The 26635-nt window shown below is 37.8% G+C and overlaps 2 protein-coding genes across 2 annotated transcripts in view; one reads left to right on the top strand and one right to left on the bottom strand.

The window, feature by feature from the left end:
* Positions 1-13216: 13216 nt before the first annotated feature.
* LOC144958304 (cytochrome c oxidase assembly factor 3 homolog, mitochondrial-like) lies at positions 13217-16349 on the bottom strand. The gene is made up of 2 exons (XM_078890189.1): positions 16102-16349; positions 13217-13924 (listed from the first exon to the last, which is right to left on the bottom strand). The coding sequence occupies exons 1-2, from the start codon at positions 16274-16276 to the stop codon at positions 13857-13859; spliced, it is 243 nt and encodes an 80-aa protein (XP_078746315.1). The 5' UTR covers positions 16277-16349; the 3' UTR covers positions 13217-13856.
* Positions 16350-16360: 11 nt separating this feature from the next.
* The window catches only part of LOC144958303 (WD repeat-containing protein 37-like), a 45789-nt gene continuing 35514 nt past the window's right edge, over positions 16361-26635 (top strand). Inside the window, exons 1-2 of the mRNA XM_078890188.1 lie at positions 16361-16582; positions 23693-24088. The gene's annotated coding sequence lies outside the window, so the exon portion shown is untranslated. The remainder of the gene's footprint in view (positions 16583-23692; positions 24089-26635) is intronic.

The raw sequence follows: 26635 nt of genomic DNA, 5'->3' as shown, positions 1-26635 counted from the left end.
AAGGGGCGGGGTTTTGAATATCTTTCAATTAGTTCTGAAAGGTAGGAAGGGGCAGTACCTTCAAGACAACGATACACTAAAACACAAGCTTTGAATTTAATTCTTTTCTCAACAGGCAGCCAATGCAGGTCATGAAGTAGAGGTCCGGCAGAGTCGCACCTACGCTTCATAAATACTAGTCTGGCAGCGCTGTTTTGGACAATCTGAAGACGTTTCAGATTGTATTGCGAAACGCCAAACAACAGAGCATTACAATAATCCAATTTCGATAGTACGAGGGACACAACCAGGTGCTTGGTCACATCCTCAGATATGAACCGTCTAATGGAAACAATCTTTTTTAGTTGGAAAAAGAGAGATCTAACCAAATTATTAACCTACATTATTATTAGCATGAAAACAAAAATCAAAGTCCTGGATTGCTATGTACTGTCTGTGCTGCTATATGGTTGTGAGAGCTGGACCATAAACAAGACCATGGTTAAAAGACTGGAGGCAGTGGAAATGTGGTTTTACAGAAGAATGATGAGGGTGTCATGGATGGAAAGGAAAAGAAATGAAGAAATTTTAGAAATGGCAAACAGAAAAAGATCACTGATAACAAAAATCATCAAACGCCAAATGGAATTTTTAGGACACATTATCCGCCACCCTGGTTTGGAAATACTCGCCTTGACTGGAAAGATGAATGGAAAAAGAATAAGAGGAAGACAAAGAATAACGTATTTGAAAGGGATAAGAACTTGGACAGATGAAGCTGAGAAAGGTGGCGCTGCTTTAATAGAATTGGCAAGAGATAGATCAGCTTGGCGGAAGATGACCTCCGACGTCTGCTTCAGATATGGAACTACATGAGATGAGATCTTATTGTATTTTGGTAATCCTACTCCTAGTGGCACTTCAAATCCAATCGACTGCTAATTCACCAAATCCAGATATGGCATTGGACCAAAATAATATAATACCTGAACCTTATCTGTGATCAAACCATATGGAAGCAGAAATATGCTCTCGTTAAAGTTAGAGTTTGTTTTAAAATTTTTTGGGGGTTTGTTCCCCCATCATGATTTAAAAAAAAAAAAAAAGGGGGGGGGGGGGTGGTTGCAAAATCAAGAGGGAGGTGAAAAGTGTCAAATAATTTTTTTTAACATTCATGTCCCCTTTCCCAGGGGAGGCCAAACGCCCATAATTGATTTGCTGACTGTTGATGTTTTTGTTACATTATATTGTGTTGTTGGGAACACATCTTGACTGTTCTCGATTACTATATTTTTCTCAGGTTGCAGAAATTTGCCAGTCGCTGATTATCCCCAATTTGTTGACATTGCTTTTGGTGCTAATCCTACTCCTGATCTTAGTGACACTGCAATCCAACCAACTGCCCATTCACCAAATCCAGGCTTTCAGGCTTTGGTAAGACAAACCTGATTTTTTTAAAACAGACCAGTCCTGATTTTGTAACTTGGATTGGCTGCCAACCTGCTATGAGGAGTTTAAAGAGACCTTAGTTCCTTGGTGAATGCAATGACTTTTATTGTTTATCTTGTAGTTCAAGGTGCATGTGGGGAATCATGTAAAATGTGAAGACAAATTGGTCTTCTTGTGAGCTTAAGCTTATGTTTGAGTTAGAACTCAATTAGATAGCTGTTTTTTTATTGTTTTGTTTTTTCTTTCGACACTGTGAATGTACTTCCGTATCCTGAATATTTTTTTTCTTTTGTAACATTACCTCCTAGGTGACGGCTATATTCCGATTTCTCATGTTGAACAAGAGGAATATTTGAAACTTTGAAATGATGTGTATCGATTGATGAGTAATCATTTCCTAATGACTGGGAAAGGACGAAGACCCAATCTGCCAAACCCTGGGCCTCTATTAACAAACAAGTTAATGTATCAACTACATCTGCTTAAAGAAGAAGGAAATGCAACATGGAAAGATGTAGGTCTCTCTCTCTCTCTCTCTCTCTCTCTCTCTCTCTCTCTCTCTCTCTCTCTCTCTCTCTCTCTCTCTCTCTCTCATCCCCAAAGGTAAATTTGTCTTCAGGGTTTTAGATGGAAAGAATGATTTGTGCCAGGCTTTAGTTGATTTGCAGTGTGGCAGAGTGAGCCGCACTGGGTGAAGCAACTTTCTTATTCGTGGTGACATCAGATTTAATTTTTGAATTTATTTATTATTTGGAACATTTGATTCCCGTTTTGTTTTTGGGGAATGACTTTTACTTGAATGAAAAGGATTCAAAAAATTATTGACGTAAATGTCATTCAGACAGAGGCAAAGAAATTAAAAGAAATGAATTTGTCACTAGTTGACTATGATAAATTAAAAGAAAAATTAAACGAACAGGAGAATGTAATTATAAAATTAAAAAGCCAGATTAAAGTAGAACAGTCTATGAAATCAAAGTATAAAAATCAATTTGAAGAACACTTATTAACAGCGAATGCCATACTTGATGTTGAAAACCAGTACCATGGTGAATTACAAAATCCTGAGTAAAAATTAAAATGTTCAAATAATATCAATAATTCTTTTTCTGATCATGTACGTCTGACTTATATGGCATTGCAAGGGGAGGCTGATATCGCTGCTGCAAAATGCTCCAAGGTCTAATGAGTGCTAGGGCCTCTGTCATGAAACTTATCGATAATAAGATGGCTGAGTACAAACAAGAGGTACTTGGTTCTGATTGTAGTACTCACTTTCTTTTTTGCAATGCCCATTTCTTGCTCAGTTTCAGCAGATGTTTTTGGTCCCCGGGGGGATGAAAAGAACGGTTGTAGGGCAGAGTGATCGGCCTACTTAGATTCCATAGGCGTTAAATCTAAATTTTCAAGTGAGAGATCAAACAGATTTAATAATATTTTTGATAATGCTTCAGCTCTTATCTCTGGGTGGGGTTCCCTCCCTCCACAGTGGGCAGGGAGGTACTTACCGTGTCTTCTATCCCCTTATATCTGTTTTCTAACATGCTTTCTCAACTTTCTGTCTTTGTCCTGGTAGGGGATTGCTTGGTTTTGTCCCGACCCTGGTCGGAGTCCTTGGCTGGGAGGGAAACAGTCAAATGCATAGTTATTGTTTTGGGAGATGATATTTTTTTCCTTGTAAATCTCTCTGTTATGTATTATTATATTTGTTATTTTTAATGTATAATGAAATGTAAGCATTTGAGTGTATTCCTCTTTGTTGGATCTTGTGCTTGTGTCTGGGTGAGACTTATAGGTGATATCAAACTAAGTACATTGATGGTATGCTCTTGGAATCTACATCTGATCCCTATTTGTTCCCAATTCCCCTTTGTCTTACTCTCTCTTGGGTGCTTTGATTGTAATTCTAGAACTTTCGACTATCCCATTTTCTTCCTTTTTACTGGCGCTGATATAACCTAAATGTGTTGCAAGCGCCGTAAAACCCTTAAAAACAAAAAAACAAAAACAGCTCTTATCTTTCATTCTGACCACATTTTGACTTTTTTAACAAAGCATGTATCACATGACAATTTAAAATTACAATCTGTTTTAAAAGATGTGAACGATGAAAATGTGATGTCCATGGTATCGGCCCTGTCTGCCATGAATCATCTTGTAACACCTCTCCTAACTGGATGTTGGTAAATAGTGGTAGATCATATGGAGAATTCCCGACTTATGTTCGGCTGTTAGCTGAATTTTTAGAGAAGAAAGATTTCAATTGTTCTCCTGTTTTCCCTGATTTTGTTCCTTCGGGCTTGCCTTTTGAATTTAATTCAGAGTGTCCTATTTTCAAGAAATCATTTATTTTATTATGCTCAAAATTTGAGGAAGTTATGTACAGACAATTAAAAGATTTTGTTTGGGGTGGGATATTTGCAGGGGAGATTGAGAAGTTAAGGATGTTCTTTTCACTTGCCCCTTATCAAACCTAACAGGGGAAAGATTAATCGGTGACTTGGATTACGATATGTCTAAACAAAGACGGGCCTCCTTGCAATTTGCGAAGACTGATGATTATCTTCATTGTGTTATGCTGAAAAAGAGGAAACCCAAAACGTTTACATTATCTCTCTTTGTAAATTAAACTGAAACTTCTATTCCATTTTATTATTGTAATCTATTTCTTCCAGCTTCGAGTAGCAACATTTACATTCTATCCAAAGGGTAGTAAGCAATTGCAATTGTCCATTCAACGTTATAAAAACCCGGATTAATTCAAGCCCTAATGAGCTTTATGGCTCTGAAGGAAGAACTCATAGGAAAACTTTTTTGATGATCGACAAAATCACCAGCAATCTTAAAATAAAACTAAGGATAAAGAATAGAAATCTAGAATTTGATGAGAATGCAGCTTGAAAATTTTTGTTCCAACTGTAATCACATGGTCAATTCTTTAAAAATATAACAGACCAATAAATATTTTATAATATTTATTTCTTCTTTTTTTTTTATCTATTTATTTTTTATAGCAATGTTTTTGCTGCAGGTTCTAGTCTCCAATCCTTCATCTTTGTGGTTTTGTGTGTATGACGCTTGTCTTTAGACCAGTACATTCTTGGTTCCAGTCCCACTCGGACCGTGCAAACCTTGGAGAAGATTCTTTATATTGCCAGTCTCTCATTATAACTGTCTGGGTGGGGTTCCTGACCTTCCAAAGTAGGCAGGGAGGCGCTTACTGTGTCTTCTATCCTCCTATATCTGTTTTCCAACATGCTTTCTGTCATTATCTTTGAATGAGATTACTTGGTTTTGTCCTGGCCCTGGTCGGATACCATGCTGGGAGGGAAACAGTCAAATATGTATATAGGAGATAATATTTTTTTTCTTGTAAATCATCTCTCTGTTATACACTGTATTATTTATGTTTTAAATATATAATATATGATTTGTAAACATTTGAGTGTGTTCCTTTTAGTGGGGACCTGTGCTTGTGTCAGGATGAGACATTAACGTGATCTCAAACTAAGTACACTGATAGCGTGCTCTTGGAATCTATATATGCTTGCCATTTGAACCATTTCCCCTTTGTCTGACCTTTTCTTAGGTGCTTGATTGTAATTCTATAATCTTTTAACTATACCTTTATCTTCCTTTTTACTGGTGCTATTATGACCTTAATGTGTTGCAAGCGCTGTAAAACCCTTAAAAACTAAAACAATAATTATAACTGTCAGGGCTGAGAATCTTCCGCCTAAAGGCGGATTTCCGCCTAAATGGTAGTTTATCTCCGCCCATCCCATCACATTTCCTCCTTTTTCAAATTTGCCTTGTCAAACATTTTCCTCAAAACCACAAAATCACCATTATGTCATATGTCATATTTTGACACCTGTGCTCAGTCTCGTGACATTTAGTGACGGTCCCGTTTTTATGACGTTGGGCCAGACAGTATGGCACCAGATGTCACAATTGACACAGAAGACCAGTAGTGTTCTTTGATTAGTTAGTTGATGGTTGGAAGGGAAGGAGAGGGACAAATGGGTCTGGATTTTTTTCCCCTGTTGTAGGTACCTATTGCCTTTTAAATCTCTCTCTCTCTCTCTCTCTCTCTCTCTCTCTCTCTCTCTCTCTCTCTCTCTCTTCTCTCTCTCTCTCTCTCTCTCTCTCTCTCTCTTTTTTTTTTTTTTTTCCCTTTGCCTTTCTTTCTATTTCTCTGTTCTTCTTCTTCCTTTTTTTTATTTGGATATAGAATTCAAAAGGTCAATACATAAGTTATTCTGGTAAAGAAGTCTCTCCTCCTCCCCTCTCTCTCTCTCTCTTTCTCTCTCTCTCTTTCTTTCTTTCTTTCGCAACCACATAAAATCATCGAGTATAGAGATGATATATTAGAACAAAGCAATGGTGGTTGGCATAGTTTAATCTTTTTTCTTTTTACCTTTGGACTTATGGCTTTAAATTTGAGAGATTCTTGGGTTGTATTTATAAGCTGACTAACTACTAGGTTTCTTTGCTTGTGTTTGATCGATAGACCGAGAAATGTTCCTCCTTTTTGACAATTGCTATTATCATCACTGAATAAAAAAACACTCACCAAAACCACTACATCAACATCTCTACCACCACTACTATTACAATCACCACCACATCATCATCCCTACCACCACTACTACTACAAATAGCACCACATCATCCCTACCACCACTACTACTACAACTACCACCACATCATCAACCCTACTACCACTACTACAACCACCATCATATCATCATCCCCACCACCACTACTACTTCAACCACCACTACATCATCATCCCAACCACCACTACTACTACAACCACCAAACCATCATCCCTGCCACCACTACTACTACAACCACCACAACATCATCCCTACCACCACTACTTCTACAACCACCACCAAACCATCATCCCTACCACCACTACTACTACAACCACCAAACCATCATCCCTACCACCACTACTACTACAACCACCACAACATCATCCCTACCACCACTACTACTACAACCACCAAACCATCATCCCTACCACCACTACTACTACAACCACCACAACATCATCCCTACCACCACTACTACTACAACCACCACATCATCATTCCTACGACCACTACTACTACAACCACCAAACCATCATCCCTACTACCACTACTACTACAACCACCACAACATCATCCCTACTACCACCACTACTACTACAACCACCACAACATCATCCCCACCACCACTACTACTACAACCACCACAACATCATCCCCACCACCACTACTACTACAACCACCAAACCATCATCCCTACCACCACTACTACTACAACCACCACAACATCATCCCTACCACCACCACTACTACAACCACCACCAAACCATCATCCCTACCACCACTGCTACTACAACCACCACAACATCATCCCTACCACCACTACTACTACAACTCAGGTCCTGACCAGAGTCCTTTTTCATGACTGGGTGGGGTTCCTGACCTCCCATAGTGGGCAGGGAGGTACTTTCTGCATCTTCTGCCCTCCTTATTTGTTTTCCAACTTGCTTTCTGTCTTTGTCTTGGAATGAGATTACTTAGTTTTGTCCTGGCCCTGGCTGAGAGGGATACAGTCAAATTTATAGTTAAGAGTTATTATTTTCCCTTTTACATAAGTATGATTCGTACACAATTGAGTATGTTCCTCTTGGCGGAGACCTGTGCTTGTGTCTGGATGAGACATTTCGTGAGCTCTAAGTACACTGATAGTGTGCTCTTGGAATCTACATCTGTTCCCTATTTGAACCAATTCCCCTTTGTCTTGCTTGTTCTTGGCTGCTTTAATTTTAATTCTAGAACTTTTTACTATCCCATTTTCTTCCTTTTTACTGGCGTTGATATGTCCTAAATGTGTTGCAAAAGCTGTAAAAAAACTTAAAACAAACAAAAACATCCTTTTTCATGAGGAAGCCAGTCAGATGTTCATATTTCTATTAGAGGTGATTTTTTCTTCTTCTTCTTCTGTTTTGTAAACCATCTCTCAGAATGATTGTGTTATATTCCACATGTCTACCTTCACAATGAGACTCATTATTCAAAGAAAAATCAGAAATAATTTCCAGTTTCAGTAACAATCACCTTTTGTTTATGCGAGTTTGAGACAACTGAAACTGCTTTTCTAGTTTGTGCCAGCATTCAATGTATATCCCAGACCTGCTAACCCTTCACATTCGAAAAGTGGAATCAGAACGCCTGAAAATGAGAATCTGAGACATAAAATAGGAATTTCACCTTTTTGACATTAACACCCCCCACCCACCCCATCTTTGCTCTTTTTAATTCTTACCATTATCATCATTTTTGAAAATCTGAATTTTAGAGACAACGGCTGAATAGTACAAAAAGGAAGAGTGAAAATAGGAATGATTCTGCTAAAATCGGAAGGGTTGGCAGGTATGTTTACCCACATAACAACACTGTGCCTTTTAAAACGGTTCAGATCTAACTCAAAGGTGACACATGAAAATCCACACTCGTCTTCCACAAAGGAGAACTTCCAGTATAATCTCGTACCAACAGTCTGTTACCAGGGCTATTTTTAGAATATGATGAATTTTAATTATAAAAAAACAACAAAATAAAACTTGAGCTTTTATATAGCGCAATATCCACTAACGTGCTCAAAGCGCTACCAACAGCAACACATAACAATGAGAACGAGACACAACGCCTTTTAGGCGATATCACAATTTGTATTGAACAGAGACAATGCTGTACTGTTAACGGCCAGGTACTCATTTTACACCTGAGTGCGGTGAGATTATGTCAGTAAATAGCCTTTTCCAATGACTCAATTATGCGCCAAGCAAGGCTCGAACCCAGGACCTTCCGATCTGAAAACGAGTGTCACACCTCTAGACCACATAGTCAGCGCAACACTCGCCTTGTAACCTGTATTGACAGTGCGAGTTTGAGCCTTAGGAAAGGCTCTTTATTCACCATAGCCAAGTGTAAAATGAGTGACTGGCCAAAGCATAGTCTCCATTTAAAGTGATTATAAGCTGCTAGAAGCTGTGGACTGTGAAAAGTAATAAGCAAAAATGATTATAACAGCTTAAAAAAAAAAAAAAAATAATAATACCAACCATGGAACGTTTCGGGTTCAAACCCTTCTTTGGACATTTACAAAAAACAATAAAAACATAACATAGATACATTACTGAAAAAAAAACAGATAGACGACTAAATATTCTGTATGTCCTCTGTACAGAGTAATGTATTTGTCTTTATTTTGTAGGCTGAAGAAGGGTTTTGAGCTCAAAATTGGGGTTACTTTGCACAGTATTCAATCTTATTCAAGCATAAACAGTCATCTGCTAAAAACATCAGCAAAAACTGGGAACAATTTAAAAGAACACTCATGGAATAGTTTGACAAACACATTCCTAAGAAAAGGATAAGTGGAAGACCACATTTATGATAACCCAAAAAATCAAACGTCTGATTAATGAAAAACAAAAGTGATACAACAAAGCCAAATTGCATGAGAGAGGAAGACTGGATTAAGTTTCGCAGACTCCATTGTTGAAGTACAAACAGAACTTAAAAAAGAACATGACAAATATGTAAATTATATGCTTGAGCCAGAGACAACAGACGATTATCTAAATGGCAGAATCACGAACAGATTCTAAAGATGCTTCCCCTTTACAAGACCTTCAAACACCTGATAGCTCAGATATGACACACAGAAGAAAAATGCAATATTTTGAACAAACAGTATGAGAGTGTATTTACTTTCGAAGACCCCTCAATGCCAAGCATAGGTAAAAGCAACATATGAGTCTATGCCAAGAATCAACATACCACACATGCAACAACTACACCCGTCCAAGACAGCAGGGCCAGACCTCATACCAACTAGAATACTTAAAGAATGTGTTGATGAAATACCCCCGTTCCTGTGTTCAATTTTCCAAGAATCCCTGAACAAAGGAACAATGCCTCCCGACTGGAAGCATGCCCTTATAACCCCAATCTATAAAAGAGAGCAAACGAAACCTAGCTTCAAAATATAAACCTATATCTTTAACTTCAGTCTTTTGCAAGATATTAGAGCACATTATCTATATCCATGGAACACTACAACAAACACAACATACTAGTCGACCACCAGCACTGCTTCAGGAAAAAAATGGTCATGCGAGACACAATTAATCAATACAAATACAATAGAAGAAATTGCAAGATCACTAGACGACAACAAGAAACAAATTGATCTCCTCGTATTAGATTTCTCTAAAGCGTTTGACACTGTACCACACAAATGATTACCATTAAAACTCGAGCAAAGTGGAATTCGGAATATTGGAGAGAATGAAACAAATCAGTCGGAGATTATGGAACAACTACTGCAAAATCTTCTACTTTGGTTCAAGGACTGGCTTTGCAATCGAATGCAACAAATTGCCATTGACGGAAACTCAAGCGAAAAATGTAATGTCTTAGTCTTATCCTTATCAGGAGAACCGCAAGGAACAGTTCTTGGGTCTTTTTGCCTCTTGAGATTTATAAATGACCTTGGAAACTAATAATCTCCACAAACAAGGCTTAAAGCGTTCAAAGACGATAGCCTTCTTTTCAGGACAATAGATAGTAGCACAGATGCACATGAACTCCAGAAAGATCTTGATTCTCTCCAGACATGGTCAGATACATGGCACATGAAGTTCCATCCATCAAAATGCTATGTCATGTCAATATCAAAGACTCACAATAAGAAACCAGTGGCAAACCCATCAGCAAAGGCAAGTAGGATGCTGGGGTTTGTCAAAAGGAACATAAACCAATCAATGCCCATGAAGAATTAAAGCCCAGGCGTACACAGCACTTATCAGGCCAATATTAGAATATGCAGCGCTGTGTGGAACCTCTACACACACAAAAAAATGACATAGACAAGATTGAAAAAGTTTTAAAGGATTTTACAGCGCTTGCAACACAATTAGGTCATATCAGCACAGTAAAAAGGAAGAAAATTGAATAGCAAAGACATTCTGGATGTACAATTAAAAGGATGTGAGGAAAAAGTGACAAAGGAGAGTGGTTCGAACAGGGAACATGTAGATTCCCAGAGCACACTATCAGCACGATATTCCACTAAAATGTTTACAAATCATAAGTTAAAAGTTAAAAGATAACAGTACATAACTGAGATGATCTACAAGAAAAAAATAATAATCTCCCAAAACTATAACTATACATTCGACTGTTTCCCTCCCAGCCAAGGTCAGGACAAAACTAAGTAATCTCATTCTAAGTCTAAGTCAAAGACAAAAAGCTATAAGAAAACAGATATACAGTCGACTACGCTTGTAGCGATGTCGTCGGGGGACCAGAAAAAAGATCGCTACATCCAAAGTTCGCTACAGCCGTTGGAAGAAAATTCATGGGAAATAATTCCGACTATTCAACTTCGTTGTTGAGTTACTGCCCTTATCTTGACAAAAATTAGTCGTGACCACTGTTGACAAATATTAGGTTGTTTTTTGTTTTTTTTTTGTTTTGTTTGTTTTTTTATATTTTATTTTTATTTATTTATTGTCTTTTTTTTAAAAGAACTCCTCCTTGTAGCGCTCTTTCAATTTAATTATTCCCGATACTCCAAACTCAGATGCGGCATTCTTTTGCTTTTTTTCCATTCTCAATTGTACCAATCAGTTCTATTTTTTCTCTTCAAAGAAAGCACAACGCGTTTTCCTCCTGTCGCCATTAAGTCGAGTTATAGTTGTAGTCTGTGGTTGAGGCAACACACTTAATACACTGTACACTAGACTACAACACACGCGAGACAGCACACAAAGGAACTTGGCAGCAGCAGCCTCTTATGGTTCACACTATTATGTTATGAGGATCGACCCAATCAGCAAAGTCCGGTCCGCATTCGTGCACCGTCGTGAACCCGCCTGGTAGCATCGTCACAACACACCTTTCGACTAGATGCTCTGCCGTTTCGGGTTCTTGCCCACAGCGTGGACATATTGGACAGGAAGTTAGACCCCACTGATGTAACGCACCGGCCGTTAGGCAGCTCCTCGACCGAAGCCGATTCGCAGCTACCCAGTGTCTCCTCTTACTGGTATCAAAGCCTGGCAACTTCTCACCAAGCTTAGAGGAGTGTAGGTCCCCGCCCCCACGAGGGATTGAATTCGTCCAAACCGACTTCCATCTCGTATGTGCAGCTCTGTCCGTAGTCAGGGATTCTGCGTACAAGGGTTGCCGGGACTTATTTCGGCTCGAAACGGGGGCACCGTTCATTATGCGCATGAGAGGGGTATCCCCATTCCCTCTCTCTTTGATCTTACTCAGCCAGTTTCCCGTAATGAGTAATGGTCTCCCTCCGGACATCGGGGGGCTGGATCGCTGCCATTATCGGGCCCCATTCTCTAGAGGTTGTTGCTAGCGTTCCCGACACTATGTGCATCGACTTGCGAAGTTTTACATCCACCTTCTCAACGTTTCTGGAACTTGGCGAAGTGAGAGAGGTATATATCTAGTGAAAGAATAGTTCGTTTCGCTCTACTCTGACGCAACACGCAAGACAAGCAGCACATATTATATCAGTGGTACGTTACACACACAAAGTGTATTGTATGTGTTGTATTGACACAGGCGCTTGGCGAAGTGAGAGAAGCAGTGACATCATTACAACCGTTATATTTTTACTATAAAGTATTATGGTCGGGGATAAGAATACGCATCACTATAACCGTCACGACGGATGTAGCGAAGTCATTACAACCGTTTGTATTTTATTGAGTTTGTGTGACATGGGTGCCTGTTCTACAGAAAAAGATCGTTACTTCCGAAGATCGCTACAACCGACTTCGCTACAAGTGGAGTGAACTGTACAAGGGGATAGAAGACACAGCAAGTATCTCCCTGCCCACTATGGGAGGTTGGGAACCCCACCCAGCAGATTGAAAAAAGTACAAAGAGCAGCTGCAAGACTCACAACTGGATGCAAATCCAGAAACCTGGGTTGTGTGACGTCCTCCCTCCAGTCACTTGAATGAAAACCATTGAAAAAATTGCGCAAGGTTTCCCCTTACACAAAACCATCAACGACCCAAACTCATCCATCATCATCCCAAATTACATAAAAAGCAAATCTGATACCTAGGTACGCTACATGTAGATACAATATATCACAATACATACAACCATTTACAAGAATAGACACGTAGAAGCACTGCTTCTTCCCACGAACAATAAATGACTAGAATGTCCTGCCACCGGACTTAATGAATATTGAATGCTTGGAAACTTTCAAAACAATTTTGAATGCATTTGCTCGTCAAAGTGACTGTTCCCTGTTTGGATTGGACTCTAACTGTACATATGCAGTGATGGGCCCATTAAAGAATTGTCTTTGTCTTCTTTAATGCTTTTAAGGCGCTTGCAACACAATTAGGTCGTATCAGCGCCAGTAAAAAGGAAGTTTGCTTGTTTTTACCCTTACCAACAGCAACAAATACCATGTAAAATGATACATGACGCTTGTTAGGCGACATTACAATTTTTTCGACAGAGACAACGCTGTTGACGGCCAGGTACTCATTTTACACCTGAGTATGGTGCAAATGTGAGTAAAGAAACTCAACTATGCGCCAAGCGAGGCTTGAACCCAGGACCTTCCGATCTGATAGCGAGTGTCATACCACAAGACAACAAAGCTGCACAAATTTCGACCACATTTCAAAACTCTCAACAGATGGACAGAATATTAAAGCAAAAAAGCCTCAAAATCATTGTTGAATAAAGATTTTTTATTATCACAATGCAAAGCAGAAAAATTACAAATCAACTTGACAAGAGAAAAAGAAACCCTCAACAAAATGTCTGGGCTGACGTTTCATACATCTTCTACTCACTCCTCTCATAACAACTGCAAAGAAGAAAAAAAATTCTCATGGCAATAACTGCGCAATTTTAAAAAATAACTTAAAGCACAAGTAACTGATACAGCCCAACAGACACCCTCTTCTTTGCGTATAAACAATTTTAGTACCCCCTCCCAAAAAAAAAAAAAAAAGGGAACATTTTAATGAATTTGTCGTGAGCATATTTGTTAAATTATCTGCTTCACATATAAATATTTTTTTTCTTAAAGAGTTCATGATTACTCCCCTATTGTTTGTAATTCAATTCAATGTTTTGAGTAGGTTTAAAAATTCTAAAGCCTACTAACCTCGCCCCCCCCCCCCCCCCCCCCCCCCCCCCTGTTATTTTTCATTCACCTGAACATGCTAACCTCTTGATCCCACTCAAACAAAAAACGATGATGATGAATCCAATCTGCAAAAATGACACAATCTGTAGTTATGATGATGATGATGATGATGTAATGAATGAAACAGGCTGCAACTGTGGGTCCAATTAGGGTCATCATTCTGCCACTTTGTCAAAATCTTCCAGTAACTTTCCTCGCCTCACTGCATACATGGTGTACCCATCTGGAAACATTTGGTTAAGGAAATACTGACAAAATTAATCAAATATAAAAATAAATATCAACAACTGATTATACAACGAGCCTTTGATAAATGAGGTTGTAGAAGAGCAGGAATTTCTTACGTGTGGGAGATGACACACACACACAGGTCTCTGTGGGTGGCATGAATTGGAGTAATAGCATTATCCTAGTTTTAAAAATATAAAAATATATTATGCTTTTCAGACACTGTTGGGACCTATGGTAAAGTATTTTAGGTACCTAAGTGGATATTGCTTTAAATAAAAGCTCATTAAAAAAAAAATAGCAGTTGCAGTAGAACAGTACTCACTGGATTCTAGCAAGCGTGGGAGAAACCAAAAACACGTTAGAATGCGAGCATGCCAATATCCGATGCTCATGGCGGTAATCAATACATACCGTTCTTCAAGTATAATTTCCTGCCTTACTTCCCTTATCAGCAATACCGCTTGTTGGGAGTATAATGGACTGAATTTCATGCATTAGGGGCTCAGTTTGATTTTTAAAACTTTGTTTTCATTATTTTTATTTCTATCAAATGAGAATAGCAAGATGCCAATAGTTCAAATCCCACCCGTGTATCATTCAAAAATAAGTTTCAACCAATAAACAGGTATTCAGTTTGGCTTTAACCTGCTGATCGATTTTCTTATGCAACCCCCTTCATTCTTTAGTTACCAAAGAAATGATTTGGTTATTCTCAAACATTTAAAAAAACAATAAAATTTCAGCTTATTTATAAAAAAAATATAATGCTTGAAATTGAAATAACATCTAATCTTTATTCATGTCAAATTTGAAGACACCGTATCTTATGCGCAGACTTTTAAATTACTTGCAAATGATTCAATGATATGTTAGGGATGAAATATATAGAGCAAATTATGTTTTTTATGTCTTAATGATTTTCATTATGTAACATTTGCCTCATTATGTAACAAAGTTGTTAATTCCAAATTTTTATCTTCCTCTTTATTAACTCAAATAAGGCTTATGTGCCTACGGTACCCGAACTCAATAAGGCCATGGCAACTCGCCAGAGGAATGGAACAGTTTACGCATTAGTGGTTACAAAAATTGTATTAAAAAAAATAAGTTGTGATACAAAAACATTTTCTAAAAGTTGAATATTTTATCAATAGTTAAAAAAAAAAGAATAATAATAGATTACAATTTTAAAAATCAATGAGATTGCCGATCATCACTATGAAAGCCTAGGGCAACAGGACCAGTCAATTACAAAAAGTTGAATAAAAGGCCATAAAAGTTAATTATCCTCTATTGTTGCTTGTGTGTGTGTTAGATTATACATACATGCAATGAAAGAAAGTTCTATATACTACAACTACAGTTTTAACCAATCAAATTCAAGTTTAATTTTGTAGTATTGTAAATATAGGAGAGAAAAAAAAAACATTCATGAACACATGGGCTTGTACGTGCATACAATTTATGGACCGTCGTTACCAGTTTCAGCTCCCTTCTGTCCCAAGTCATGGACCAGCGTGTTACTCAGGTTAATGAAAATGCAATGTCCTCAATTAATAAACATTTTGTTATACATCATGTATATGAACTCCATATATATCTAGTAACTCTTTTAGCCATTTTTATTACTGGTGTACATAATTTCAACCACTACTTTCCAATGTCAATTTAGGGGTAAAAAAATCGGTCTGAGATTTCAGACTTAAAGCTGTCATAACTAACTTACTTATCTGAGGCCTGCGTTTGATGCATATTGCTATCATCATATTCATAATTCATGTCTCCAAGACATCTAGATATATCTTCCAGCCCCTCTCTCTAGAGTTTGTAGGGATGTTGCTCGTTGACAGCCTCAAACTGGTCAGATACGTCAACCTCTGATGACCACAAGCTCTTTTTCCTTCTACTTCTATGTAAGTGGCCACTAATTGTTAGGCTTTCAATGTACCCTTGCCGCATACATGGCCAAGGCCAAGAAAGCCCATTTACCATTTTTGGATGGTTTCAAAATATGTATGGGTTTCCCTATTCTACACAAAACTTCTTTGTTATTCTTTCTGACCATTTGATGGTGATGATGGTTATGACCAAAACCTGGTAAAGGCAATAACTTGACACAAAATAAAGATAACTGAAACTGCCATTAATCGAATCAAAGTCAAAGGATACAAATTGTGAGAACGGCTCCAAAAAGTCCGAGGCCCATAATAGTGTTTTTATTTCTCAGCAAGGCAACCTTCCTTCCTTCTTTGTAACGTAAAGCTTCAGCTTTCCTGATGAAGTATTTTTCCGTTGCTGACTGAACATTTTCATCAACTTTTGGTAAACGACTTTTGTCAGACATGATGTAAGTTGTAAGCCTGCAAATTCGTCCGCTGTGATGAACTGAGAACTGTTATAAAAGTCACGAAATGTTTTTGGTTGAAGTGACAACCGGAAGCAATACAATATGTAAAAACTGCTGAAGTGAACTGTCACATAAGAGCTGTACATTATTTTCCAGCCCCAACCCCCTAATTTATTTTTTTTCCTCTTCTCTCTTTGAGCGAGGAATATTTCGCTCTGTATAAGTATTGTTCAAGTCCTTTTTCAATCCACGTTCCAGCTAATGCTAATGTAAAGCTAGAGCTGATTCGATACATTTCGAAAGGTGAGTTATTAATTTGTGAATTCCCTATTTAATGGTGCCCCCCAACAAATTAGATAGCTGAGCGATGTGTAAGTGGAAGTGATTGTAGTATGGGACGAAACCATCGTCACCAGCAGTGGAGGAGAGCAAAACAGATCCAACATAACATAGACTACAATGTCATTAATACTAGAGTCCACTGCCATTGTAAACATAAAAGCAACAGCCGATGTTAAGGTTTATCCTCCCTATTGTATCGACTGTTAAAAGTTTTAAGTTAAGGGTTGACTTTATTTGTTATGAGGGGGAGGAGGAAGTCTGCTGACTAGAAACTGAAACTGTAAACAATACTTTTGACTTTGACTTTTTAACGTGTGCTTATTTATAAGTCTGGTAATACATATTGTAACAGTCTCATTTTTGGCATGGAAATACAGTCGAGCCTGTTAAAACGAAAACCTCTATATAAGACAGAATATTGAGTAGGATGAAACACGACACCATTGCCTGTGAGGTGCTAGAATTTTTAATGACAGATACCAGCACTGTTACTTGTTGATAGAACCTTTTCTAAGTATTCAGCTTTGTGTTGACCAGAGGATGATGAAGCTTCCGGGTGTGTTTGCACGATTTGTGGCGATGAGTTTGCGGTCTGGATAGATTATCATAACATAGTAGTGTGACACCAATTGAAGCTGCTACTCATGAGATAAAATCGCGCCCGGATGTAATGGGTTACCTGGCCCGGGTGGATTTACATATCAAACATGATTACAAGTGACTGAAATATAATGATTGATGGGGGAGGTTCTTGTAAACAGAGTGATGAGATGGAGGAATCAGAGCCAACAACACCACCAGAGTCAAATCAAATATCATGGCACCTTTTGTGTTTGTAGTAGATGATGTTTATCCCTTAACGGATTTTCCTCTCAAGCCATGGGAGGCAAATTTTGTCTCTAGAGGAGAAATGTTCAAATAAACGTTTGTTCAGAAGTAGAAAAACTGTTGAGAAAGCATTCGGAATTTGACTTCAAAGTGGGATATTGCGGACAAATTGATTAGTACATTTGCTAAACTCACAGGCTGAATTGTAAAATGCGTCTACATGGAGTCAAGATGGTAGACCAAGCAATGGTGCAAAGCCAACACAAAATATTTTATCAATTTATGTTTCTCTAAACATCTGTTGATTTACCAAAAAATCATAAAAAGGAAAATTGAGTATCTCCCTCATCGTCTTAAAAACAAACCATAAGGACGTTTCTGTTTTAAATGTTTGTTTATTGTCCAGGATATATGGACAGGTATGTCGATAGTCAGAGAGAGATAAAGAGAGAACGTTTGAAATTGCATAAAATATTGCCATCAACTTTCAATTCGTTCCTGATGCCTTACCACGCTTTATCAACAAAATTTCGGTTTTCATGATTTTCCCCCCTCTTGTCCCATATGCATGGCCTCACAAATATGGCAGAAATGAGAGAATCAACATCCATGTTGTTTGAGAACATGCAACAAAACTACTCTTACAACACTACTCACTACACATCGCTCCCATGAGTCGTGAAAAAGAAGTAATTTTTCATTTCGTGAACTTTTCCTGTGCTGCGGCAATGGATATAGATATGTTAATCACGCGAATTGGCTGATACGCTATATTTCCGATTAATTCCCACTTCTCGTGTATGCTATGCTACACTCGCCCCTGTTGGTATCGACTATGGTTGTTTAATTTTACTAATATAATATTACTAATATTACACAAACAGTTTATGTGATGACAATGATGGTGACGATGACTACAATTTTACTAGTGTGCATATGTGTGAGTGTTTATATATATGTCAATATATTATGTTATGTATGTTTTTTATAATATTGTATTGTTATATATGTGTAACCAACAGTGGCGTGGGCCATTGGATCGAATGGTGCCAGGCACCACACCAATCTTTTAAAAATCATTAACATCATGATTTAATTAAAAATAAAACAGAAATTTTAACTCCACTGTCTTTCGCCAACTCGCCAACAACATACTGCCTTTTTAGTCTCCACTCTATTAAAGATCCGAATCACGCACTGCGCCGACTCGTGTGTTGGTGACATCACTGCGCGAATTACGGAATCAACAGCGTGGTGCAAAGCAATCCAAGCTCCAGTTAATGCTTTATCCTTTAGTATCGCTACAGCTGATTGAGCGAGAAACTGGGTCGAATTATACTATCCTCAAATAGCGGAAAACCCCTCGACTTGTGCCAGGATCTGAGAGCTCCACCGTTGGACTGGAGGGATGCGCCAATGTTGCACCATTTACGTCATAATAAGGGTAACTTCGGCCATCCAAAATATTACATTAACTGTCAAAAACACTGATCATTGTCAAGTTTATTTGTAAGTAGCAAAGAAAAACAACATAAAACTTAAAAATATGATATATCAAAATCCCCCCCCCCCCCCACCTCTTATTCACGATTATTGAATAATTCTTTGGAACGAAGCATTGTGGACGAATTTACCAACATTTTTCTTGCTTGCAGTGCCGAGTTGATGGTTACGTGTGTATGAGTTTTTATTTGTGGGTGTGTGTGTGTATATGTGTGTGTTTGTGTGTGTGTATTTGTGTCAGTCAGAGAAAGAAAGCGAAGATTGTCAACAGTTATACTTTGGTGTGTTTTTTTTTATTTCTTAAGTACTTAAGTGGAGTGATTTTTTCTTTGTGATGCTTTAAGATCTGAATCTACCTTTTATTTGTGCAATCATTAATCGTATTCCACTGATTTCCATTATTTGAGATATACTTTGAAGGAGCGGTAAAATTCGTTAATGATTCTGTCAATTCACAAAGCTGAAATAGATGCCATTCCAGATTTCAATAAACAAATTATAAAAAGATTTGCAGATTTTCTTTACAAGTACTAAAAGTAAGTAATTTCTGTCATAGGTATCTTTTCTCTTTTGATTTACATTTATCACATATTGATTGCATTATCTACCAAATCCAATCCTTTAAATGGTGGACAAAGAATAATTACAAAGACCTTTTCACACGGGACTTGTATCTCAGTGTTGTGGCTTGTTGTTTTCATTAATTATTTGTTTTTGTGAGTTTTGTCCACTCGTAGAAACCATCGACCCTCCCCCCACCCTTCCAAAAAAGAGAGTTTTCAACATGTGCTCTCTCCTCTTAATCGTGTTCACTGTTTTAGAATTGTTTTTCTTCTTCTAATCACGGCACCACCATATGCCGTCAATACGCCACGCCGCTGGTAACCAAATGACAAATTGCCACTATTTTGAGGACAATAAAGACATATTATTATCATTATTACTTCTACTACTACTATTATTATTATTATTATTAAATTATTATTATTATTATTATTATTATTATTATTATTATTATTATTATTATTATTATATATTGATACTATGCATTTAGGTAAAATACGCTCCATATTTTCCAACCAGATCAATTGTACTATTGCACATTACTTTGAGTAACCTTTAATGTTTATTATTTTCATTGAGGGAATTTGGTGCAAACTCATCACCCAACTGGCGATCTAAAAACAATAAGAGCTGAGTGACGTCAAATTAATTCATGTTATTTGAACTTAACTTATACATTACAGAACGTGCATGTGGGTTGAACATTTTTTGCAATATGCCCTTTTTACTATCAAACTTCTGTCCTTGAAATATTTAATTACTTTATAGTTTTTCTTTTCTTCAGTTTTGGAATCTAGCACCGGTCCCCCAAGAGTGTCTAAAACATAACGAAAACAATGCCGTTAAAAAATTAAAATAAAAGAATACAAAACACCTCCTCCCGAAAAAAACCAAAACAATACAACAACAAAAGCCAAAGATAGCACAAAATGAACCTCCCCCCCCCCCCCCCCAAAACAACAACAACACACACACACACGCACACATAAAATAAACAAAGAAAAACAGCAAAAAAAAACTCTTCTCTTTGTTTGCTACCAAAACGTTCACTGCGAATAGACAAGTATCCATTCCAGGGGCTGGTTGGCAATTGTTGCTGTTCCATTTCAAAAGCGACCAGGATCAATTTTATGGCTGTGGTCATCAAATGACATTCTCTCTCTCTCTCTCTCTCTCTCTCTCTCTCTCTCTCTCTCTCTCTCTCTCTCTCTCTCTCTCTCTCTCTCTCTCTCTCTCACTTGCTCTGTTTGTGTCTATCTATCTATCCTTCTATCTATCTTATTTTCAAACTATCGATCTGTGGTATCTGTAATTATCTCTTTTTCAGAGAGAAGGAGAGAGAGAGGGAGAGAGAGAGAGAGAGAGAGAGAGAGAGGAGAGAGAGAGAGAGAGAGAGAGAGAGAGAGAGAGAGAGAGAGAGAGAGAGAGAGAGAGAGAGAGAGAGTTTAAACTGGTTAAACTGAAATTGAAGAGGCTTAATCACCTTTTACGGTTACGGTCAGGAATATTTTGGTGAAAGCACAGTGACTGCTGCAGATCAGAAAAAAATATATTACTGCTTCGAAACAAAACCAAAACCCAAACAAATCAAAACTAAAACGACAAAAAGAATGAAAAAAAAAAATCCCCATATTAAACTAAAAATCCAAATCAAAACAAATTACTGAACATGGAATGTACAAGTTAAAGACTCAAAACCCTTCTTCAGCTAACAATAGAAGCAATTAAACTCCAGGTGTGTATCTTCTTATAGGGTGTAGTGCCTTTGACAAAGGTTTTATCCCCCAGTTGTGTCCAACACAGTGAACTGCCTCCTATATTACGAATTACGAATTTTTGCTCTAACTGCAGAGCAACAAGAGCATCTTTAATAATTCAGTAGAAAATGATAAAACTATCACTTTGGTGCCAATTACAGTCGACTCCGGATAAGACGATGCCCAAGGGAACTGAAAATAAAATCGACTTAACCGAAAATCAACTTAACCGGGGTGCAACCAAATAAGCAAAAATTTTTGTGAACAAAACAATCCCATCTAGAAGAAGTATGACCCTTCATGTTGCGCTTTCCGCTGATGTTGCTTGGTCGCAATAGCCCCAAAGAGGAATCAAAATACATAAAAAAGCGGAATTTGAGATAAAAAAGCGGAATCAACTTACTGTTATTGACTATGACATGCTTTGCAACAGAAAATGTAATAGACAATCCAAAAGTACTCAAATGATACAATATAAATAAATGTGTAAAAATGTGCAGATCGTTTAAAGACTAAAAAAGGGGGTCAAATAATAATAGAGGACACAGGCCTTGGCAGTCTCAGAGTAAAGCATTGAAATTGAATGGATGGATTTAACCTTGTCATTTAACCCCCCCCCCCCCCCCAACACACACCACACACCTAATTAAACAAGCGCAAGAGCCGGTGCACACACACATACACACACACAAACGCGCGCACAAATACACAGGGCTAAAATTAAAAAGGGAAAGAAGCCGCCTGTACTCAATAATACCACCGATTGGAACTAACATAATATAATATTACCTAGGCCATTGACCTCAACATATTGGAGTCGACATAATAATAATACTTCGGTCAACCCCCTCCCTAAAATATTATTATTATTTGACATCAACTGCACACACTTTGAAGGGACTTTCAGAAACACACAATGTATAGATAGTATGCACTTGGCTAAGAAGCTCACAACATTGCCATCCGGAGGTATACATGGACCAACACACAAAACTGGTTAATACAGTTTAGTGAGAATTACTCATAAACGTCGATGGCAAAGACCCGAGTGACGTCAACTTCATTTTATCTATACATTAATCAATAACTTTTTGGAGCAAATTTCAATGTTTTGCTGGAGAAAATTTGTCATTTATACATAGCGGTATAAAGAACTTATTTTTTCCCTTTGAAAACTACGATTTTAAAAAAATTATTAGGAGACAGGTCTGATATTAAACTTGAGCTTTCATATAGCGCAATATCCACTAAAAGTGCTCAAAGCGCTTTACAAAATGTCTCTGGCCGACAGGAAAACGTAATATATAGAACGAGACATAACGCATGTTAGGCGATAATACAATTTTTTTTTCCCGACAAAGACAACGCATTTAACGGCCAGGTACTCATTTTACAGCTGAGTATGGTGAGAGAATGTGAGTAAAGAGCCTTTTCCAAGGACTCAACTATGCGTCCTTCGAGGCTCGAACCCAGGACCTCCCGATCCGAAAGCGAGTGTCATACCACTAGACCACACAGCCACACATTCTCTTTTTCAAACATTCACTCACTCACTCAATTTTATTCACCTCTTTAATAATAATAAACTCCCTTTATTCATCCCTAAGGGGAAATTTTTCTTTAGGGTCTATTCCAAGGGAAGACTGGAATAACCCAGGCGTCAGCCGCAGTGCAGCGCCACAAAGTGAGCTGAGGCTAGGTGACTTGCTCAAGGCCACACAGCGCGACGGGTTAGTTGAACTCGGTACCTTTTGGGTACGAAGCAAAGACCATGCCACTGAGCCACGCTGTCCCATGTTCCTATTTTATCTTTCAAATCTCCACCTTGTAGTCGAATTGATTTGATCTGATCCAACTCCTCCATCGCTCCACACCCCCACAAGTGTAAATCCCTTTAATGCGGATTTTCTGTGATTGTCCAGAATGCTTGGTTTTTCTCTGGCCATGGCTGTGGCCTTCACTGAAAGTGGAAGGAAGAATACTTTTTCTTCCTTCCTCTACGGTGATATCTCTGTTTGTGCGGCTATATGGTCGTGTGGTACCACACTCGCTTTCGGATCAGAAGGTCCTAGGTTCGAGCCTCGCTCGGAGCATAGTTGATTCCTCTTTAGTTATATTCTCTCACCGTACTCAGGTGTAAACTGAATACCTGGTTGTTAACAGCATTGTCTCTGTCTGAAAAAAAAATTGTAATATCGCCGAACAGGCGTAATGTCCCGTCATACTGTTAAGTGTTACTGTTGGCCAGGGACCCCTTGTAAAGCGCCTTGAGCACGTTTAGTGGTCTTTGCGCTATATAAAAGCTCAATTTCAAAATAAAAATATCTTTGATGATGAAAGTGCATCATCATCACCGCCCACCACCCTTACTTTTATCTCATACACTCATTAATTTCTGTCTACCTTTCTTCTTTTACAGAATCTACAGAACAACAAAAAGAAAGAAAAAAAACCCCCAAAAACTCAGCTAAGTTTGTAATAACCACATTCAACTGACCACCTATGCCGCAAGACACCACGGGCAGCGCTGGCGGTGGACGAGGCGGCGAATCGGGGATTAAACCGTCCGCCAGCTCCACATCCGCGGGCGGTATCGGCGCCGTGGGTGGTGGGGGCGGGACTGGTTTCGGCGGCGGCAGCGGTGTGGCGGGTGGAACTGCGGGCGGCAGTAGCAGCGCGAGTAAGAGCAGCAAGGCAGGACGGGTGATTCGACGTCATCGCAGTCACACGGACGCACGGGGGCCGGTGACAGGTTCCATCTTCGGACGCTATAGAGACGACATGGATATGGAGGGATTCTACCAACTCCCGTCAGGTAGGTGCTATTATTATTATTATTATTATTATTATTATTATTATTATTATTATTATTATTATTATTATTATTATTATTAGTAGTAGTAGTAGTAGTAGTAGTAGTTTATTATTATTATTATTATTATTATTATTATTATTATTATTATTATTATTATTATTATTATTATTATTATTATTATTATTATTATTATTATTATTATTATATATGTAATCCATCTAGTCGATCTGTAATCTGATATTATTATATATTTGGCAAATTTGATTTTTTATAAAACTAAGGCCGCGAAACCACCACAGGGCCAATTTTCACCAAAATTTGCCTGGTTTTTACATGGAGATGGTTTGCGTGCATTATGAGATTGATTAAACGTCTTGATGATTTTATCGGAAAAATCAAATTTGTTTCATCAAATCCCATCGAAAACAGAGGCCGTTATTCTTATCGCGTGGATTGTGTGATGTCAACTTTCCGGTTATCGAGTATGACAATGAGGTGGGGGTACTTGCATTGCATCGATACCAGTCAGCGGTTCCTCTCATTATTTTGAATGCAATCAATTTCTTAAACTTTATATGAACCATTTTCCGTTCTTAACATTGGTAAAGAATTCTACGATAAGTGAGGGAAATACATATATTAAATGGTGAAAATATCTTTCCGTTCTCAAATTAAAAGCTCCGCGGAAATCTCTTACGAAGTCAAAGTCTATTGACAATAGGAATTGAGTTCAACTCTTATTCAACACTTGAATCATAAATTTTGAATTATCCATAAAAATTTTAATTAAATAAAAAATAAATTTCCCTTTATTCATCCCATAAGAAATGTTTTTCTCTAGGGTCTATTCCAAGGGAAGACTGGAATGACCCAGGCGTTAGCCGCGGTGCAGCGCCGCAAATTGAGCTAGGGCGTGGTGACTTGCTCAAGGTCACACAGCGCAACGGCGGGTGATCGAACTCGGTACCTTCCGGGTACGAATCCAAGACTGTACCGCTGAGCCACGCTGTCCCTCTTCAAGTTCTATCCGTCCCACCTTAAGTTATTTAACTTTTACACATCCTTCTCTTTAAAAAAAAATAAATTGTAGACGTTTATATCCTTTTCTTTGTTGTATACATCCTTCTTTAAGTTCGATGCAAAGATTTTGACTGTGGAATAAGTTGCATCTTTCTTTTCAGATTATTAGATCATCGCGCTCATATTATGTGCATTGTGTATTTTATAATTTTAATTATTTTATAAAATGACATTTACTTTTTTATTATGTTTAAATTATTAATTAATTAATTCATTCATTGATTCAATTATTATTTCGTTTATTTGTTTATCCGTGTGTCTATTTAGTGTTTGAAAAAATTATAATGTTCTTATTGCAAATGAAATTGACAAAAGCCGAGGTAATCTTATGTGCAGGTCTGGTAACTGAACGCAATTATGGGCCTGATTTAACATTGTTGTAATAGACAATATTTTACGTTTGTTTGAGAGTATTCCCATTACAACAATGAGCCATAACATAACAATACGATTCAATAGTCTGATGTCACGCCTCCCGGCAACGGCGGCCATCTTGGTTCTAAACAAAGAAAATCATTCCTTTTTATTTTTCATGCTGGATAGAACTTTTCATATGCCTTGTGATCAGAATGTGTAAAAGTCAAAACATGATCAAATGTATGTGTTTTTTTTCTCCTCTGGATACCCTTTATGCTCGCCGGAGAAATATTCATACGGGCGTCCGCCAGTGTTCCGATAGTTTAGAGCCAGTGTTGCTAAGTTACCAAGCGTCATTAGGAAGGAAGTGACGTTACGACTATTGAATCCTATTTGGGTTATCAGTATCAGGCCTTCATAACACAATATGTATACATCGACAAAATAAGCCTATGGACCTGAAAGCCAGCGCTCAATAGGGGGAAAAAAAAAACAGACGATCCATTGGCATCTTGCAGTCTAAAGTCCATGTCCTATAGAATAACTGACTGTCATGAGATCATAGAAGTCAGAAGTATACACAATATAATCTGTAATGAATATGAACATTGGTTAGGAATCAGTTGTTTGATGTTATCATTATTTCGTCGTCGTCATCATCATCATCATCATCATCATCATCATCATCATCATCATCATCATCATCATCATCATCATCATCAGTGGCGTGGCATTCTTACAGTATAAGGTGGTGCCAGAATCAGAAGAAAATGACTTAAAACGTGCTATATTTGTAAATACAAAAGAAAGAAAAACATTAAAGAAAAGACTTACTCAAATAAGTAAGAGGTGGTATATACCATTTCTCAGTTGTTGTTGTTGTTTTTGTTTTTTTAATGATATTATCCATTTTTAAAAGATGGATGCGGTGCCAGACATCAAATCAACCAATATAGAAATGAAATCATCATCTTCATCACCACCACCACCATTATTATTATCATCATCATCATCATAATCATCATCATGATCATCATCATCATCATCATCATCATCATCATCATCATCATCATCATCATCATCATCTAAAACAAATCGAGAACAATGTAA

The sequence above is a fragment of the Berghia stephanieae genome, chromosome 12, assembly GCF_034508935.2.
Source record: "Berghia stephanieae isolate SIO BIC M18660-M18661 chromosome 12, UCSD_Bste_1.3, whole genome shotgun sequence".
Lineage (NCBI taxonomy): Eukaryota > Metazoa > Mollusca > Gastropoda > Nudibranchia > Aeolidiidae > Berghia > Berghia stephanieae.
This window is presented reverse-complemented; position numbering and strand designations above follow the sequence as displayed.

What these genes read in the sequence shown, in the direction of transcription:
- LOC144958304 (XM_078890189.1), bottom strand. Translation starts at nt 16,276, where the DNA reads ATGTCTGACAAAAGTCGTTTACCAAAAGTTGATGAAAATGTTCAGTCA. An exon ending in TGGAGCCGTTCTCACAATTT is followed by an intron (nt 13,925 to 16,101) that starts GTATCCTTTGAC and finishes AAATGTTTCCAG; the next exon opens with ATGGGTACACCATGTATGCA.